The 16,513-nt window shown below is 32.1% G+C and overlaps 3 protein-coding genes across 9 annotated transcripts in view; 1 reads left to right on the top strand and 2 right to left on the bottom strand.

Annotated features, from left to right (window-relative positions):
• Positions 1-317: 317 nt before the first annotated feature.
• On the bottom strand, positions 318-7,942 carry LOC115240745 (blood vessel epicardial substance-like). Of its 4 annotated transcripts, none has more exons than XR_003884816.1 (10): positions 7,621-7,941; positions 6,508-6,687; positions 5,958-6,219; positions 5,486-5,853; positions 4,470-4,627; positions 4,268-4,370; positions 3,942-4,082; positions 3,600-3,765; positions 2,645-2,917; positions 318-2,190 (listed from the first exon to the last, which is right to left on the bottom strand). XR_003884816.1 is itself a non-coding variant. In XM_029816096.1 (9 exons), the coding sequence occupies exons 3-9, from the start codon at positions 6,178-6,180 to the stop codon at positions 2,123-2,125; spliced, it is 1,227 nt and encodes a 408-aa protein (XP_029671956.1). In that variant the 5' UTR covers positions 6,181-6,219; positions 6,508-6,687; positions 7,621-7,942; the 3' UTR covers positions 318-2,122. The 4 variants fall into 4 exon arrangements, 1 of the variants encoding a protein (XP_029671956.1); XR_003884818.1 differs by having other exon boundaries at positions 6,572-6,687; XR_003884817.1 differs by lacking the exon at positions 7,621-7,941 and adding an exon at positions 7,354-7,371.
• A 357-nt stretch (positions 7,943-8,299) lies between these two features.
• On the top strand, positions 8,300-9,464 carry LOC115240749 (lisH domain-containing protein FOPNL). Of its 2 annotated transcripts, none has more exons than XM_029816104.1 (3): positions 8,300-8,432; positions 8,764-8,973; positions 9,119-9,464. In XM_029816104.1, the coding sequence occupies exons 1-3, from the start codon at positions 8,405-8,407 to the stop codon at positions 9,253-9,255; spliced, it is 375 nt and encodes a 124-aa protein (XP_029671964.1). In that variant the 5' UTR covers positions 8,300-8,404; the 3' UTR covers positions 9,256-9,464. The 2 variants fall into 2 exon arrangements, with proteins under 2 accessions (XP_029671964.1, XP_029671963.1); XM_029816103.1 differs by having other exon boundaries at positions 8,359-8,500.
• Positions 9,465-9,669: 205 nt separating this feature from the next.
• Positions 9,670-16,513, bottom strand: part of LOC115240738 (zinc finger CCCH domain-containing protein 13-like) — a 17,499-nt gene continuing 10,655 nt past the window's right edge. For all 3 annotated transcript variants that reach the window (XM_029816083.1, XM_029816084.1, XM_029816085.1), the window contains 3 exons: positions 13,499-13,750; positions 13,110-13,343; positions 9,670-12,911 (listed from right to left, as the gene is read on the bottom strand). In XM_029816083.1, coding sequence (XP_029671943.1) covers positions 10,403-12,911; positions 13,110-13,343; positions 13,499-13,750 — 2,995 coding nt within the window. In that variant the 3' untranslated portion in view covers positions 9,670-10,402. The remainder of the gene's footprint in view (positions 12,912-13,109; positions 13,344-13,498; positions 13,751-16,513) is intronic.

The raw sequence follows: 16,513 nt of genomic DNA, 5'->3' as shown, positions 1-16,513 counted from the left end.
TGCGCAACTGAGACCACCGAGGACGCATTCGCGCGTAATCGTCACGACGGCGCGTCAATCTCAACGCGAGTAAGAGCAGTTCGTATATCTTTGTCAAAAACTTTTGCACTTGAATTAAGCAAAAAGTTGCGTTTGAAAAAATAAATAAATATTATACTAATGTATAAAAGGAATATTAATAATATAATAATAATAATAATATATATAATTATATATATGTATATATTAGTTTGATAGAAAAAATATATATATATATTGTTTGATAAAAAATCAAAAAAAGAATGGAGAATAAAGGATATAATAAAAGGTCGCTTCTATCTCTAAAACTAACTCTCTTTATTCGCATCGCCACTTTATACTCATTCTTATTGTATTCAATGTGTGATTTAAATTTTCTCCATCTCTTTCATCAGCCATTCCTTTTATATCTTTAACTATAATACTAGAAAACAATTCCATATACAAAAATAATCATAACAACAATAAGAGACAATAAACAACAAAGATTCAGTAATATATAATTCACACATTCATATGGAAAGTAATATAAACTTGTCTTTCTTTATATACGGATCATATACGTAAAAAGGATTTAATTTTATGGTCCTGGATTCCACACTTATATGTATCAAAAGGCATTCCTATATTTTAGTATTTTGCTATGTAAAATGATATTCTCAGTGTTCAAAATATTAGTATGTATATATGTGTGTCATAATAGAGAATAATTGTTATGATATGCGGTAAATTATCGGCGATACCCGAAATATAGCAGAATTATGATCTTACATATAAAAAGTCTTCTTAAAATATTACAATCTTAAGTGGGTATAATATTGTTTTGTTTAGTAACTTTCTAATGTTTTAATGTGATATTTCCAAAGATTGAACAAAGTTGTTTCCAAAAGGATTATTTCTTCGATAGTATACATTTGACTATTGAAATTTTAATCATTAATCTCGAGATTTTTGTTTTAAGATTATTTTATTCCTCGATTACTGTATTTTTATTTTCTCTCGATCGTAAACTATTGACTTTTTTTTTTAAGTGATTACCTTCGCTCGCAATACACACTTTAAATATTCAAATATTTACTTCCATTAATCCAGAAAAAAAATAATATAGAATAATCATTATACATCATTCGCAAACAAATACAACAATAATAATCAACGTCTGAGTGAACGCACTATATTTATGATCACAATGTTACTCTGTATAGCAACTTGTAATAATTTTTCCGTTAAATATCGAAAGTTATACGCAATTCAGCGTTTCTAGCAGCAATGTAGCGATGTAAATTTCGCAACAATGTTCTTTACACATCGCACTTTAATATCCAATGTATTAATGATGGCGTAACTTCGTGTGCTTCTTTCACCCATGTGAACACCGGATTCTTAATAGTATCACAACATGGACCTTCAAACATGTAATACAGCGATATTTGGACAACTCTACTAGATACATTGGATAAATATATTATAATTCATATATATGTTATATGACGCGCATATCATAATATTGTACATATCTTCTCCATGGAAACATTAAGAAAGGAAGTGTAAGTAAAAAGGCACTATTTCTGGGTATGGGAAAGAAGTTTCTTTAGGCCTCCCTGACTTCTATCAAATCCCTCCGTGACATCACAGACCTCACATTGACACAAGTTACGCCACTGCGAAACATGTCACCCTCATTTCATTACACACCTGCATACTTGTAAAGTCTTAATCCATTATTCATCCATCACAGAATACATATCAATTTTACTAAAGTAAATTATAAATACAGCCCCATTCTCTTAAATTAAATATGCTCAAGCATACCCAACAAATATACTGGAAGCATAAACTTATTGTTAGTTGGTTTATAAACTAGACTGGAATTCATTATATGCTACAAAACGATGGAATTTTCTCTTGTTATCGCATACAGTTGACTAGTCATTGGGAAAATTATTAATTGGCAAGAAAATCTTCAATTGTTCTATCCACAGTTTCAACACGCCATTTTTTTTAGTCACAATGAATATCAGCTTGTTGTAATCGCATTTTGTAAAAACACCGGTGTTATTTTATATTGACTGTCGAGGATGACATCGAATTAACAATCCTTCCATTAAACAGGTGTTTCATGATCAGTCTCTTCAATTCTTCCCAATCTCCATGCATTTGGATCTCCTGCCGCTGTAAAACAACAATAATTTTTTTCAATCTTATGATATACCTTTCAACATAATGTAAAAATCACATTTAAAAATATATTTGTTTGAGATATATATTACATCACAATTGTATATCTCCTTATCATAAAGAAGTTATACAAATTGTACATTACTTTCAATATTATATAGATCAATATTATATAGATAAAAACAAATCTTTATATATTATCTTATAATATTTTTACGTTGATCGAAACAAATACAAAGAAACTAAAAGATACAGCATGCAAGAGAATCTAAATATTTTAATATAAAATAGTTTGTCCTTCTTTTTCAATATTACTATTATTGATTTTCAAGATTAAATATGCTTTTAAAAATATCATTGTGTTTAATATAACTCCGTTTATAAACATTGCTTTTCACATATTTGAATTTATTATGGGCAATAATTTTTGAAAATATAGAAAACTCACCTTTTAATACAAGCCAGGAAGAACAATAAATGATGTTACTCTTTGATATTTGTGTAATGTACACGCATCCATTGCAGGAACATAACATGTACAGCACATAGGACTTTGTGCTAGATTGCACAATTGGTAGACAAGGATATTACAGCGAAGTCTGAGCATTGTATGGCATAGGATGTGAAGGAAGTATATAGGATGGTACACGTAGAGGGTTTGTATGGTGTAAGGTATTATTCAATACTTCTTGGCTCGTGTACAGTAGCGGCATTCTCTCTTCTATTTCCGAAGCAAAATCAAAGTTGATGCAAAATTATAAAAAAGGTGCATGTAAATAAATACAAAAATTTACAACACGTATTAGTTATTACTATGTCTCAACTTGATAACAAAAGATTGTATTACTTTGAAATGAATATGACGGTATTTTATAAAGATCTAAACATAAACCTAAAATAAAAATGGCTGTCTTTTTTAATTAATGGTTTTTTGTTAATTATTTTGTATTTATTGGATTTGAGTCAATATAATTTTGTGTAAATAGTCACTATATTGGTTGATGCAAATCTTAGCAACATAATAGAAATTTAAAAAATATATATATATAGTGAAAAGAATTATATTTATTATAGAAATCATATTGAAAATAAAGAATAACATTAAAAATGAATTAAAACATTGGATGCACGCAAGACATGCACATGCCTAAATCTTATGGAAAATGTGCATTTTGCTAATTATAGGAAAAAGATAGATTGCTGATAAAAACTAATAAAGAATATACAGGATATAGATACAGTTCCTTTTTAAGAAAAACAATAGTGTCACAATATATTTAAAAATATTTATAAAAGCAAAGTTCAAAGTAATACAAAAATGAAGGCAATTTATCATACACATATTTGTTTGAATTCTTCAATTATAGTAAGAATAGAAATCGTAAATAAAAATGAATACATACCTTGGAGTTGACGACTAATGAGAGCAGTAATGCCTTGACTGTCACCAGTCTTTTTTACAACAAAAAGTTTCGTATCAGCATCATTTTCTAAGGCTCCGAGTCCACCCAGACCAATTATCTGTCCATTTTGCTGCTGATGATTGCTAGCAGCCATTGTTTCACTGACCTATTGCAAGCAAATATAGCAGAGCATTTGCATATATATATTTTTTTTTTATTAACAAATCTTAACAATTTTACTATTTCTTTTTACAAAACAAAATTTGATCTTTTTATGACTTTTTAAATAATTCTATATGTATATTAAACTTAATATTTTAATGTACAATAATAAAACTGTACCTGCATCAATTTCTTAACTACATCTCTTCCCAGAATGTGATCAAACACTGCCTGCAGGAATTGATCGCTAATTATGCTTAATTTTAGTTTGTCCCTATGCCATAATAATATTCTTGATTCTTCCATAGCTGTTATTGATACCTAAGTAAATATAAATGTCTATTTTAAATATATATATATATATACATATATATCAAAGTTAATCCGAAATATTTGATAAGCCTATTGAAAAAGCGCTGACTGTGCAATAAAAGATCTCGCTAATATAAAAAACACATGTTGATAAAAAATTGCATGATAACAAATATGCTTGATAACAAATTTACCTGGAAATATTCGTCTGTCGAAACACCAAACCATTCTGGAGAATCCAGGAACTGATGTGGGAAGACAATATGCAATGCTCTCCCACTTTGTGAGACAACTAGTCTGAACAATGAGAATAAAAATATATTTGTAATAACTAAATATATAGAGCTTTTATAACAATAAATACATCTAAAGAACTTAAATAAGATGCATTCTTACTTTCCTGACAACACCAATGATAAAGAATCAACTTTGGTCACTTTTTCTTGTGCATAAACCTCTTGATACTTCAACTGGCGAATGACCTTCATGCAATTTAATACTTTTCTGAATTGATGACGAGAAACCCGTAATGGCTGGAACACTGCAATGTATACCTATATAAAAGAAGATGATAGTGAAAAATTTTTATTAATCCTGATTGTTTTAAGCTTCAAAATAAATTTAACACATTAAGGGCGAGATTTCAACTGCATTATTGGACTGTGCTGTTAATATGTTACTGTTATTGTTGTTATTGCTATTTGGTTATTGTTTAAGAACAAATTCTATCATATCTAAAACAAAATTGATAGTAGTTGAGCTCAGCCATTAGATTTCATAACACACAACTTAATTTTGACAAGCGCAAAATAGATGTCATTTGTAATAATGGACTTGTAATAATAGTGCAAAAATAAATAAGAAATCAGTGTGTATAATACAAATGTTGCAGCCAGACAATGAAGCAAATTACAGAGATTGTGTATTGCTAACTATTTTCCAAGTTCCTAATATCTAGTTATAAGTTATCTAGTATATCTATATTATACAATAATAATTTTAAAAAATATAAAAGAGAATGTTTTCACATACTTAATACTAAATATTATATTTCGAAATATAAATTATTATTTTATATATAATCTTTCCTGTATATCAGAGTTGCAAATTATTAATATAATAATTAAACATATTATATCAGTATTATATAAGATATAAAATATCTATAAATAAAAAGCAGTGAATACACATGCATATTATCTATAAGTTTATGAGAATTATAAAATATATATATAATACTCTCTACAAATTCATTCCTCTAATGTCTCTAAAAGAACCCAAGATAGATCATTAAAAATAAAAAAAATTGAGCCTATATACTTCTGGACCTTAAAAGAATCTAATATGATTTTTAAGATCAGATATTGACACATTACTGCTCAAATCATTGTCTTCTACTGCTTTTCACTTACCTCTTCAATTTCCCTTGTGAACTTGATAGGCCTGAGCTTGTAAAGAAGCGTGCATACATGGACGAAGTTGATGGCAACAAAGAGAGCATTCCAGAGAGCAGCATCCAGCCAGCAAGCTATTGTCCAGCCCCACAAAGCAAGAAAGGCACAGCCCACGAGTAGAGTGCACCTTAAATAAAGTACACCATGTATGCCGCTTGGTGCAAGGTGTGACAATAGGAAGAAGGCATTTGCGAGTTGAAAGTAGATGTGGTTGACGTAAATTCCTTGATAGGGTTGGCAGGTAAGAGCTCCGTACAGAAAAGGTGGAGGCACTATCGGCGAATGAGGATAACCGGATCCATGGCTGACCACTGACAGTCCAGTACCTGTACAGACATGAGAGCAACACGACATTTCGCCAGTGAAGTGATCGTCGCAAACCGAAATTCATCCTTCGGGTTAATTGCAAACGATGAATTGTTAAATGTACCCTCTCTATTGTCAGTGGTCACATTCCTGCATTCGTCGTTATCGTGGTGTGCCGACGATGGGAGGGATACGTCCGACGTAACGGTACTATGTGGGACATTGGACGCGGCTGCATTCGTTAAACTGGCATCGATAGTAATGGAGGTCCAGTATAGAAGCACAACGAACGAAATGGAAGTACCCCAGCCTACTCGGCTTTCTGTTGGGTCGAAGCAGATCCACATCCCCGCATTACCATCAAGCTGGACCAATTTCGTTTCGCTCTACAACAAAAGAATTCATTTGCATATTGTAATTGTATTATTAATGTATTAACAATATTTATATTTATTTAAATGCAATCAAATCAGAATTATATTTTCTGAATTACTAAATACTTTTTTATTTAGCATATTGCACTTACTTTAGAAAAATTATTAATGTATTAAAGAAGAGTGTGTATTATTTTAATTTTACATATATATGATAATCTTTTCAATATCATATATTTACATTGCTATAATTTTTATTAAAATGCAAGTTAAATTACTAATAACAATTGCATTTCATACTTATTCATAAATGATGTAAAAGTGAATGCTCTGTGCCATTTGTGAATATGCAGTCACTGCTCACATTTCTATATTACTCTCAGCTAAAATTGGAACTGAATGACGAAAACCATCTTGCAGACTTCAGATCAAGGAAGAATATTTGCATTACCAGTGGCTCTAGGAAGACAATATTAACACCTGTAATTCAAACAAATAGATACTTAATCAATACATATAAAAATATATATACATAGATATATATATGAGTATTACATGTTTTATAAAGATATGAATCACAATATCATATTTTATAATCAATAATTATTTTTTTTATTTGTTATATCTTTTTCAATATTCGAGTAATAAGTGAGATAAGATCATACACTATCATTATTAGCAGAAAGAACGAGATTGTTTTCAACAAAGAAATTATCAGTATATAAGTACAAGATGCATGATAAGTTAATTTGAAAAATACAATTTTATTACCCGCTTTACCCCCTCACCATTAAAACCTGACTTGTAGTAAATCTAGTTTATCGTATATCTAAAAAAAGTATTGATATCTCGATATTAAAACATCTGCAAACAAGGTGAAAGATAAAACATTCTCGGATGTTCAACGTATCATAGTATCACAAATGCAGAAGTGTAACAGCAACTTCAATACATCTAAGAACACGCATAGACACAAAAGGGGTATATAGGTGCTTATTCATACTCATCCTTATAAGGACTCAAAGACGGTTTAAATTACCAGGGAACATGCAGACAATTTAATCCAGTTTCCACGATCCAATTTCCTATTTCGCTCGAAACAGCAGAATACGTGATGTATGTACATAAGCATATTCTTTGACCTACCATTTTACCCACAATTTCTTTATTTTTGCCCAAGAGATACTCGGCTACGTTTCGAGTAATAACCGCGTGTGTACGAAAATACGGGTTCGATCCGCGAACGCCGTTATATAAAATTACATACATCGCGACGCGTGTACCGGACGACACGGGATGTCTCGTTCGTGCTCGCAAGTTTCTTACCGTCATCGGAAAAAAAAAAAATCGGAGATCGTCGTCGCGCGTATTATTAAGAAAGTATGTCCCTTTTGAAATCAATAAATAACTTACTCATGGAAAATCGGTGACGGTGGGGGCGTACGCGAGGCATACAGATGAAAGGGCGAACGGTGGTGTGACGGTCGTCGTCGTCGTCGTCGTCGTCGTCGTCGTCGCTCGCAAAAGAAGGGAATCGTCGTCGCTGCTGATGCTGGACTCGCTGTAATCGGGAAAGCGCGCGCGCGCGCTACGTACGAAATAAACTGAAATCGCTACCGTTGACTACGATCAGCTACGATCCCTCGTCCACTCGATCGTAACGGAAAACGTCAGACTAGCGCGGCCGCCGTTGGAAGCGCGCGACGTTACAAAGCCGATCGGCGGATTGGCGATGCGGGAGGGGAGAGGAAGTTGATGGAAGGGCGACGAAGGTGTCAAAAGTTAACACTCTTGCCGCTATCTTGAAAATAGATAACTTTCCAGCAAGAAAACACAGATAGACACAATGCCATGCAATTGGCTATTAAATAGAGAATTTTTAAAGACCCTAACATTTTTCTATTTGACAGCTAATCATATGATATTGTGTTTATGTGTATTTCTTACTGGAAAGCTCCGATACTGAACAATTCGGAAATTCACTCATCGGAGTAGACTAGCAGTCGATCGACCAATCAAGACGAAAGGAGCAAAGATTTCTTCACTCTGATTGGTCAATCAAACGCTACTTCATTCCGACGAAAAGATTTTTGGAATTTTGAATCAGAGAGGCGGTATTTATTTTAATTACATCTAACCACATCTAACATTATATTTCGGATTTCTTCGAGAGATATTGAGTGAAATACAGCGTGAAATGGCGACAGAAAAGGATTTAGTAAATGGTACATAGCTACATAAATGTTGCATATTATAAATATTACGAAATCAAGGATAATGGCATATTTGACAAGTAACCTTCAATTTCTCTCTCTATAGTGTACATATATTACTGCACAAGAGAAAAGATTTCAGCCATTTTCACTGTATTCATTATTCCTTATCATTATCTTTATTCAAAACTATATGATATATATTACAAGATATTTTAGCCACTTTTATGACACATGTGTCTAATTGTGCTACATAATCTAATTTTTTAAAAACACTTATCAACATCAATGGCATTTTTATAAAACACAAAAGAAATACATTACCTACATTTTGAATTTACAGCTGTAAGGGAATCACTAAAGGCTGATGGAGATCTTGATCGTATAAAGGCAGAAATGCGTACAGAAGTGATAAAGCTACTAGATTGCTCCAGTAAAGAGAATAAATCAAAAATTGTTAAACCCTCTCACGATATTATATTGCTCAATGAACTTGTTAGAGAATATTTGGATTGGATGGGATATAAATATAGTTCCACTGTATTTATCGCAGGTATATTGCTATTTTAGAGAATATATAGCTATATATATACACCTATATGTGTCATCATACTAAAAATGACAATAGAAATTGCATTAAATATAGAATACATTTTTATTAAAATCTTGCAAGCAATATTTAAAAAATGTTATTCCAGAATGTGATCTCCCAAAGCATTCCTTGGATCGTACACTTCTTGCACAGAGTCTAGGAGTAAAAGACAATGAAAAAAGCAGAAACTTACCACTGCTGTGTGGTCTTGTGCAAACATTTACCAATTTGAAAAATACCTAATTATAAATTCCTCACACAAACATAAATTATTCAATATCCAATCGCGCTTTTTAAATGCTATTTATTTATTTCAGATGTATGTTACATATAGATTACTTAGATATATCTTTTTATATATACAAATATGAAAGTGTAAACACACAAATTGAAATGTATACAAATCATAGTATTCATTACAATAAAAGAAAAAAAACAATATAAAGAAGAAACAATTAGTCTCATTTTCAGTATATATGGTATATTTATAAATACATATATATATATGTACAACATACATATATATATGGTGCATATATATCTCGAAATTGTGGTATCTTCAAAATATTACAAGAAAATTATAACATACGATAAATATGATGAGCATAAGATACGAGATTGTGTATGTAATATTATTTTGATGAGATGAAGAAAATATTAAAAGAATTTTATTATTTTATTTCGTGATGTTTCTTACATATTGACATTAGATTATGAAAGTACAATATAATGCTGAGATAGCAGAAATCCTAAATGATATTGTTCTTGACTCATTACATAATAATTATTGGATTTTTTTAAGATGCTTATTATGTATATATTTTTTTCAAAATTATATCATAAGGTACATATGGGCTATAATGTACATCACTTATTGCAATAATAAACTTACATACAGTACTTTAATATACCAAACCGGAACGTGATAATTATGCAAAGGCCATATAATGCTATCTGTTCCTTTTTATAAATTAGAGCAACTTTTCTATATCTCATATACATATATGCTGCCCTTTTTTTTCATTTCTTTCTACTATTCGTCAATCCATTAATTTGTTTTACTTGTCAAAAACGTTTTTATTTTTTTGCGCGCCAATAAATAATCTACTGCTAAAAAGAGATTATTCCTGTTTAAAATAATTTTATGTTAACTCGGGCAATGTCGCAAGTACAAAATAATCTTATTATTCTATCTGAAAGATTTGCAAATAATACATATATCATCGATTGCATAATCTGTCCATAGAATTGATGAAAATGAAATAATTCTTATAATATTTGAAAGCGCTCAAAGAAAAGAAGCTGTTGTTTTTTTTTGCACTTTTTTATGTTTTTTTATATTGTTCAGGTAAAGTATTTTTTGATCGAGCATCAAAAATATCTAGTGATGTCATTTATGCTTGGATTTCTTCTTCTTCTTAGACTGCTTGCTCCTGCTCTTTGATTTCTTTGATTTCTTCTTATGTTTCTCTTCGTCGCTACTGCTGTCGGATGAATCCGAATAAGTGTCCGAATCTGAGCTACTGTCTTTCTTAGCCGACTTCTTTTTCTTATGTTTTTTATGTTTCTTTTTCTTTTTCTTATGCGACTCGTCACTGCTGTCCGAATCGCTGCTTGACGTGTCGGAACTACTGGATGTATCTTCACTACTACTGGACTTAGATCGCTTCTTCAAAGATTTCATCTCTATCTCTTTGTCTAATTCCGTTTCGTCCAGTTTCAGTTTCTTTGATGGTTGCAATCCCTTCCCGTCCTCACCATCCGACTCCGAGTCCGAGGCCGAATAATCGGGTTCGAAGCTGGCCTCGTCAAGTATACTACGCTTGCGATCGGACACTAGTCTCGGATTCTTTCTCTGTTTCTTCAATGACTCTGCCAGAGGCGGCTCGATATTCTCGTAATTGATTTTGGTCTCGTTGCCGTCTGACTTTCCATCTTTCGAAGCTGCGCCTTCCTTGTGCTTCTGTTTCTTTTCCTGATTCTTGTCCTTATCTTTCTTGTGCTTCTTCTCCTTGCGTTTTTTATGCTCTTTAGATTTACTTCTGCTACGATGCTCCTTCTTCCTCTTTTTCTCCTCTCGCGTTTTCTTGTCGCGTCTTCTCTCTTCCTCGTCATCCTTCGATTTTAATAAACTTATTTTCGTCAGATCCGTTCTCTTGAAAGCGCAAGACGAAGGAGGCGTTCTACCTCTGCGTTCACGATCTCGCTCCTTATCGCGATCCTTTTCCACGCGTTCTCCCTTGACATCATTTCTATTTGAGCGGAAATCTGTTCTACAATCAATTCTACTCTCCCTCTCTGACCGCAAATCGCCACTGTGCCTGTCGCCTCGAAAATCCGATCTTTCCTTCGACCGATCGCCTCTATCTTTGTTGTCCCGTTTTCTCTCATCCAGATATACCTTTCGCTCGCCGCTTGTGGCTAAACCCAACGAAGATGGCTCTACGCGTCGTTCTAAAAGCGGAGGGGAAATTCTCTTCTCTCTTCTGGGCGATCGACTTCTTGACTGATTCTCGTTCTTGTCGCGCCTCTCTAGAAATCCTTTTATAGGGCTGATCTTTCTCTCTTTGCCCTCCTCGATCTTCTCACCGAGTCTTTCTTTGGCGGACAGCCTGGTCGGCGAATAGGCTGTCTCTGGAACGGGCTTGAACTTGGTACGATCAAGCTTAGCTTTCTTCACCGGCTCTGTGATCTCGACATTTCTCTCGTTTCTACCAACATTAATCGTCACATTAACGCTCTTTCGCGGCTCTCGATTAGCGGTTGGTTCCACTGTCTCCAACACTTTAGGTTCGGGATTTTGATATAATATCTTCCTACTTTCGCTAATCTTCTTGATCTCGATTGGTCGAATCGCGTTGATGGCTTTTTGAAATATAGCATTTTCCGCTCGTTTTAGAACTTCTGAAGTAACCATCTTCATTGATTTTGGTTCGTCCTCTCTCTGTATTTTTTCCGTCGGCGATTCATCCGCATTGTTATCGTCGGGTTTCTCGATTGTGTCGTCTCTCTCCCACTTGGACAACTCGGGTATGGGTGCCAGGAACTCATCCTTCTTCGGGGATTTCACCGTCGATAGCATGGTGGTGACTTCTTTCGTCTCGGTTTGCGAATGTTCTGACAGTAGAGAATATTTTTCTGTGATCACAGTGTTAATCTCTGTGTCGTCTAGTCCACCATAGAGACTATCAATTGGCTTCATGTCCGACTTAAGTTCTGGAATTGGCTTGAAATTTGGATTCGGTGGATTAGTACCGAATTCTGCGCGATCAAGCCGACCACTGCCGGGACTGAGCTCGTTGAATTCTGGCGGTTCTGGATTCATCGCCAGAGACTTGTCCTCAAATTCCTCCTTGATTGGCACGATGGGTGCCTCACTGGCGATACATTCTATTCTGTTTTCAATGTTATCCTCCTCGCTGCATGTTTTCACGGCGTCGAGCTTGTTAAGCGGCGAAGACGAAGTGTCATTCGTCGTTTTATCCTCGACCAGCAGCGCATCTTCCACTTTGATCGTATCGTCTTTAGGCGTTTCCTTCTGACTGGATTTCTTGTCTTTCTTCTTTTTCTTCTTCTTCTCTTTTTCGTCGCTATCCTTCTTCTTCTTCTTTTCCTTTATTTTCTTTTCTTTCTTCTTCTCTTCCACTTTCTCCTCATGTTCCTTTTCCTTCTTCTTCGTACTTCGCTCTGGCGACAGATCCTTAGGATCGCCTCTAGATTTCTGCGAGTACGGACTTAAACTTTTTCTGCCCTTTTTCCGCTCTAGCGAACGCCTCTCGTACCGCTCGTGACGATCTCTATCCTTCTCTCTTTCGGATTCGTATTCGCGCTCGCGTCTCTCCTTCTCTCGCGGCCGACTCTTGTCATCTTGCCTATGACGATCTCGATCATCTCTGTAACTGTAACAAAAAAAAAAGACGAAAATATATAGATAACATATTTGCAACAAATCAAGAAACCAATTTAACAAGTTGTCGTTCTTTTCAACGTACAATAGTTTACATATTAGAAATATCTAACGTATTGAAATTTTTAACTTGACTATAATTCTTGTAATTAATTATGCATTTAATTCTACTTAATCACGCAGAACACACCGATCTTTATCGTAATCCTTCTTCTCGATGTGTCTATCATCATCTCGACGATCGCGAATATGCCTATCATCTCGTTCTTTTTCCTTTTCTCTTCTGTCGCGTTCATCTTTCTCTCGTATCCTGTCTTCATGATCTCTCGGCGGAGCTTGTCTATCACGATCTTCGCGATCTCTGTTAATGATCCTGCGATCTCTGTCGTCCCTCTCGCGTATACGATCTTCACGATCGCGACCCCTTTGAAACATATTATATGCATATCACAAATACATTCCTTTAAGATACAATTAGATATCTTCTTTTTAAATGTAAAGTGATTAAAGGAGAAAGCAATATTTTTTTAAATAAGGGAGTTATTTTTCAGACTTAACACAATATTCAATGTTGTATACCTGTCATCTCTCAATCTGTCACGATCCTCATTGTCACGATCCTTTGACGAATGTTCCCGATCTTCTTGATCTCTTAAGGAACGCTGCCGCTCCCGATCTTCCCTCAACGGTCTGTCGGAATGCTCGACGCCCGGTGGCGAGAGATCGTAATAGCCTTCGGTACCCGGTGGTGCGACATCTTCAAATCGCTTATGAGGCGGAGGATCCCTCAGAGGACTACCAAAACGCTGCGAAGGAGGTGGTCCGGAATATCTGTTGACAGAAAATCAGTACAGCGCTTGATACATCGATCATACTGCGAAAGATATCATTCTTAATGTTTTTCTTTTTCTTTTCTTCAGTACATGGTGCGATTTTATAAAATTGGCGTAGCGCATATACAGAATAGTTGTTAGTGACGAAAATTTGGAAACCCAAGGTGTATACCGAGAAAATTAATCGTGTTAAGGTACTCGTAGAAAGAAAAGAAACTTTGTTTGCCCTTCAAATTTTCTTTCGTACTTCTGTTAACAAGGCTACTTGCCACACATGGAAAACCTATCCAATGAAAATTCAAATAACTGGGGCAAAAATGAGTCAATATTTTAAAACAAGATAACTACTTAATTTTTTAAAATAATCTTCATACAAGCTGAAAGAATAGAACATCACAATCACCTGTTACCCAGACTTTGTTAAAGTCATTAACTAAAATTATAAAATCATGAAGAAAGCAACATTTGTAACTTTAAATGGCTTTAAAGTACAACAAAAATATACATTCTTACAATCATAATTATATTGAATATTGAATAATTACATTATAAATGCGAAAGTTGAGAAATTGTCAGAAATTATAGTCTGTGCAATTTATGTTTAATTTATTCATTGACGTGATACATTTTCAGTAACACGTCCTGAGTTTGATACTGAATAATAAAAAGTAATTTTGTTTTTTCATTACAAATGTTGATTTGGCCCTGAATTCACCTGATTCAGAAACCATGCAGACGTGTCAATCAGCTGGCTAGCTTCTGCAATCTCCACGATGGGCCTCGATACTCTTCCTTGCTTCTCTCTTCTTCTTGCACTTTTAGATTACTACTATATTTCACATAATGTAATATACATATTACATAATATATATAAATAATACACACAGAGTATATATATTACCTGCATGCAATTTACAAAATTGTATATTCAATAATATTGTGACGATATTTAACAAATAAATAAAGTACACTTACTGTAGTAATAATGCTTATATAAAACATTGTTATATATAGACCAAATAGTAAAACTAAACTTAAATTAAGATTTTTTTTTACAAAAACTTAGAATTACATTATAAGATTAACCCAAATAAATCTATAACTTAATCTCTATCTGGTATAATAACAATTATCAAATATTGTATATAACGAAGTGCGCACATAAATTAACGAGTATTCTGCTGAAAAAATATAACTACAAATAGCATAATTATGCTATTAACAATATTGTATTATTTTTATATAATTATATATTCCGAAAACATATATATAAAGATATGTTACATAAAACATAGATATTAATAATATATTCATAATAATTATACATATATACAAATATTATTAAAAAATACATTATGTATATTTTTCATTATATTACAGTATATTTTAGTTTATCTATAATTAAACATCTGATAAATTGGCGCGAATATATATATAGATACAATTCATATTAGTATAAACTATTTGCACACATATATATACTTAGATTAAAATTATATCAATGACTCTCACATGTACAGTTTCATTAATATGTATATCTTGCATATTTGCTTAAGTTATTAAGAATATCTTTAAATAAGCATACAAAGTTCTTGCTGAATTAAAATAAATACTAATACAATACATATAAAATATACACACATACACATATGCACACGCACAATATATATATTAAACTCATGAAATAACATAGAAAATGCTAAATTAGAAAGAAATATTAGCTTTCATTTAAATGTCAAATGTTAGCTTTCATCATTTAAAAAATATCAATATATTCATAATACCATTAAAAATTTGACAATGTAATCACTTAAAAATTTTTCATATTTTATTATATTCCATTATATTATTACTTCCACTAATATTATTACATTGCCAGTAATATTTTCTATCTCACGTTTATTACCCGCAATAATTTTATTCAATATTTCTCAATTTATATATATTATATATGATATCATGTCAAAAATAGAAAAAAAAAAGAAATATGTAGAAACCTAAAAAAGTTTAAAAATTTATTTTTTTCTACTTTTTATAATACATTGATTTTAGTACAGAAAGAAACGAATATTGGTTGTAAAATCAATTTTTATTATGTTTGCGACAAAGAAATAATCTTAAGACCCCTAGTCTCTTATTGAATTATTATAATGACAGCGGCAAGAATATAAGAATTAAAAACGCGAGCCTATAATGAAAAAAGATACAATGGAAAGAGATATATGAATATATATGAAAGCCTCATATATATAAATCATACATTCAATCATACAATCATTTCCACAATTTATTGCTTATCGTCTTATCGCTATTCTTATAAATATATAGTCATCTATAAATAATAAATTACGCATTAAATTAAAAAATATATATATCGCACAATTAATACAACAATACAACGATAATCAAAATAAAATTATAACATGATATCATCAGCAATAATATTTTAATTATTGACTAAATTATAGTAGTCAAAAAAATCTTTATAAAACTTTTTGTAATTTTAGTAATAATAATCATTTTACTGTGATTATATAGTGATTGAAATTAATGAGATATGTCCTATTATAATTTCCAAAAATTATGTATATAAAATAAACAATTTAATTTTAAATAACAATTATAGTCAAAACAAAATAAAAACTTGTATATAAATTTTTAAATATATGTAAATGTATATATATAGTGTGAGATACTTAAATATAATTATTAATATATAACATTTTTTAATAAATTTAAAATTTGGATATTAAAATATATG

This window comes from Formica exsecta, unplaced genomic scaffold (assembly GCF_003651465.1).
Source record: "Formica exsecta isolate Colony F162 unplaced genomic scaffold, ASM365146v1 scaffold444, whole genome shotgun sequence".
In the NCBI taxonomy this organism is placed as follows: Eukaryota; Metazoa; Arthropoda; class Insecta; order Hymenoptera; family Formicidae; genus Formica; species Formica exsecta.
Note: the sequence above shows the minus strand (reverse complement) of the source record. Positions and strands in the feature narration are given on the sequence as shown.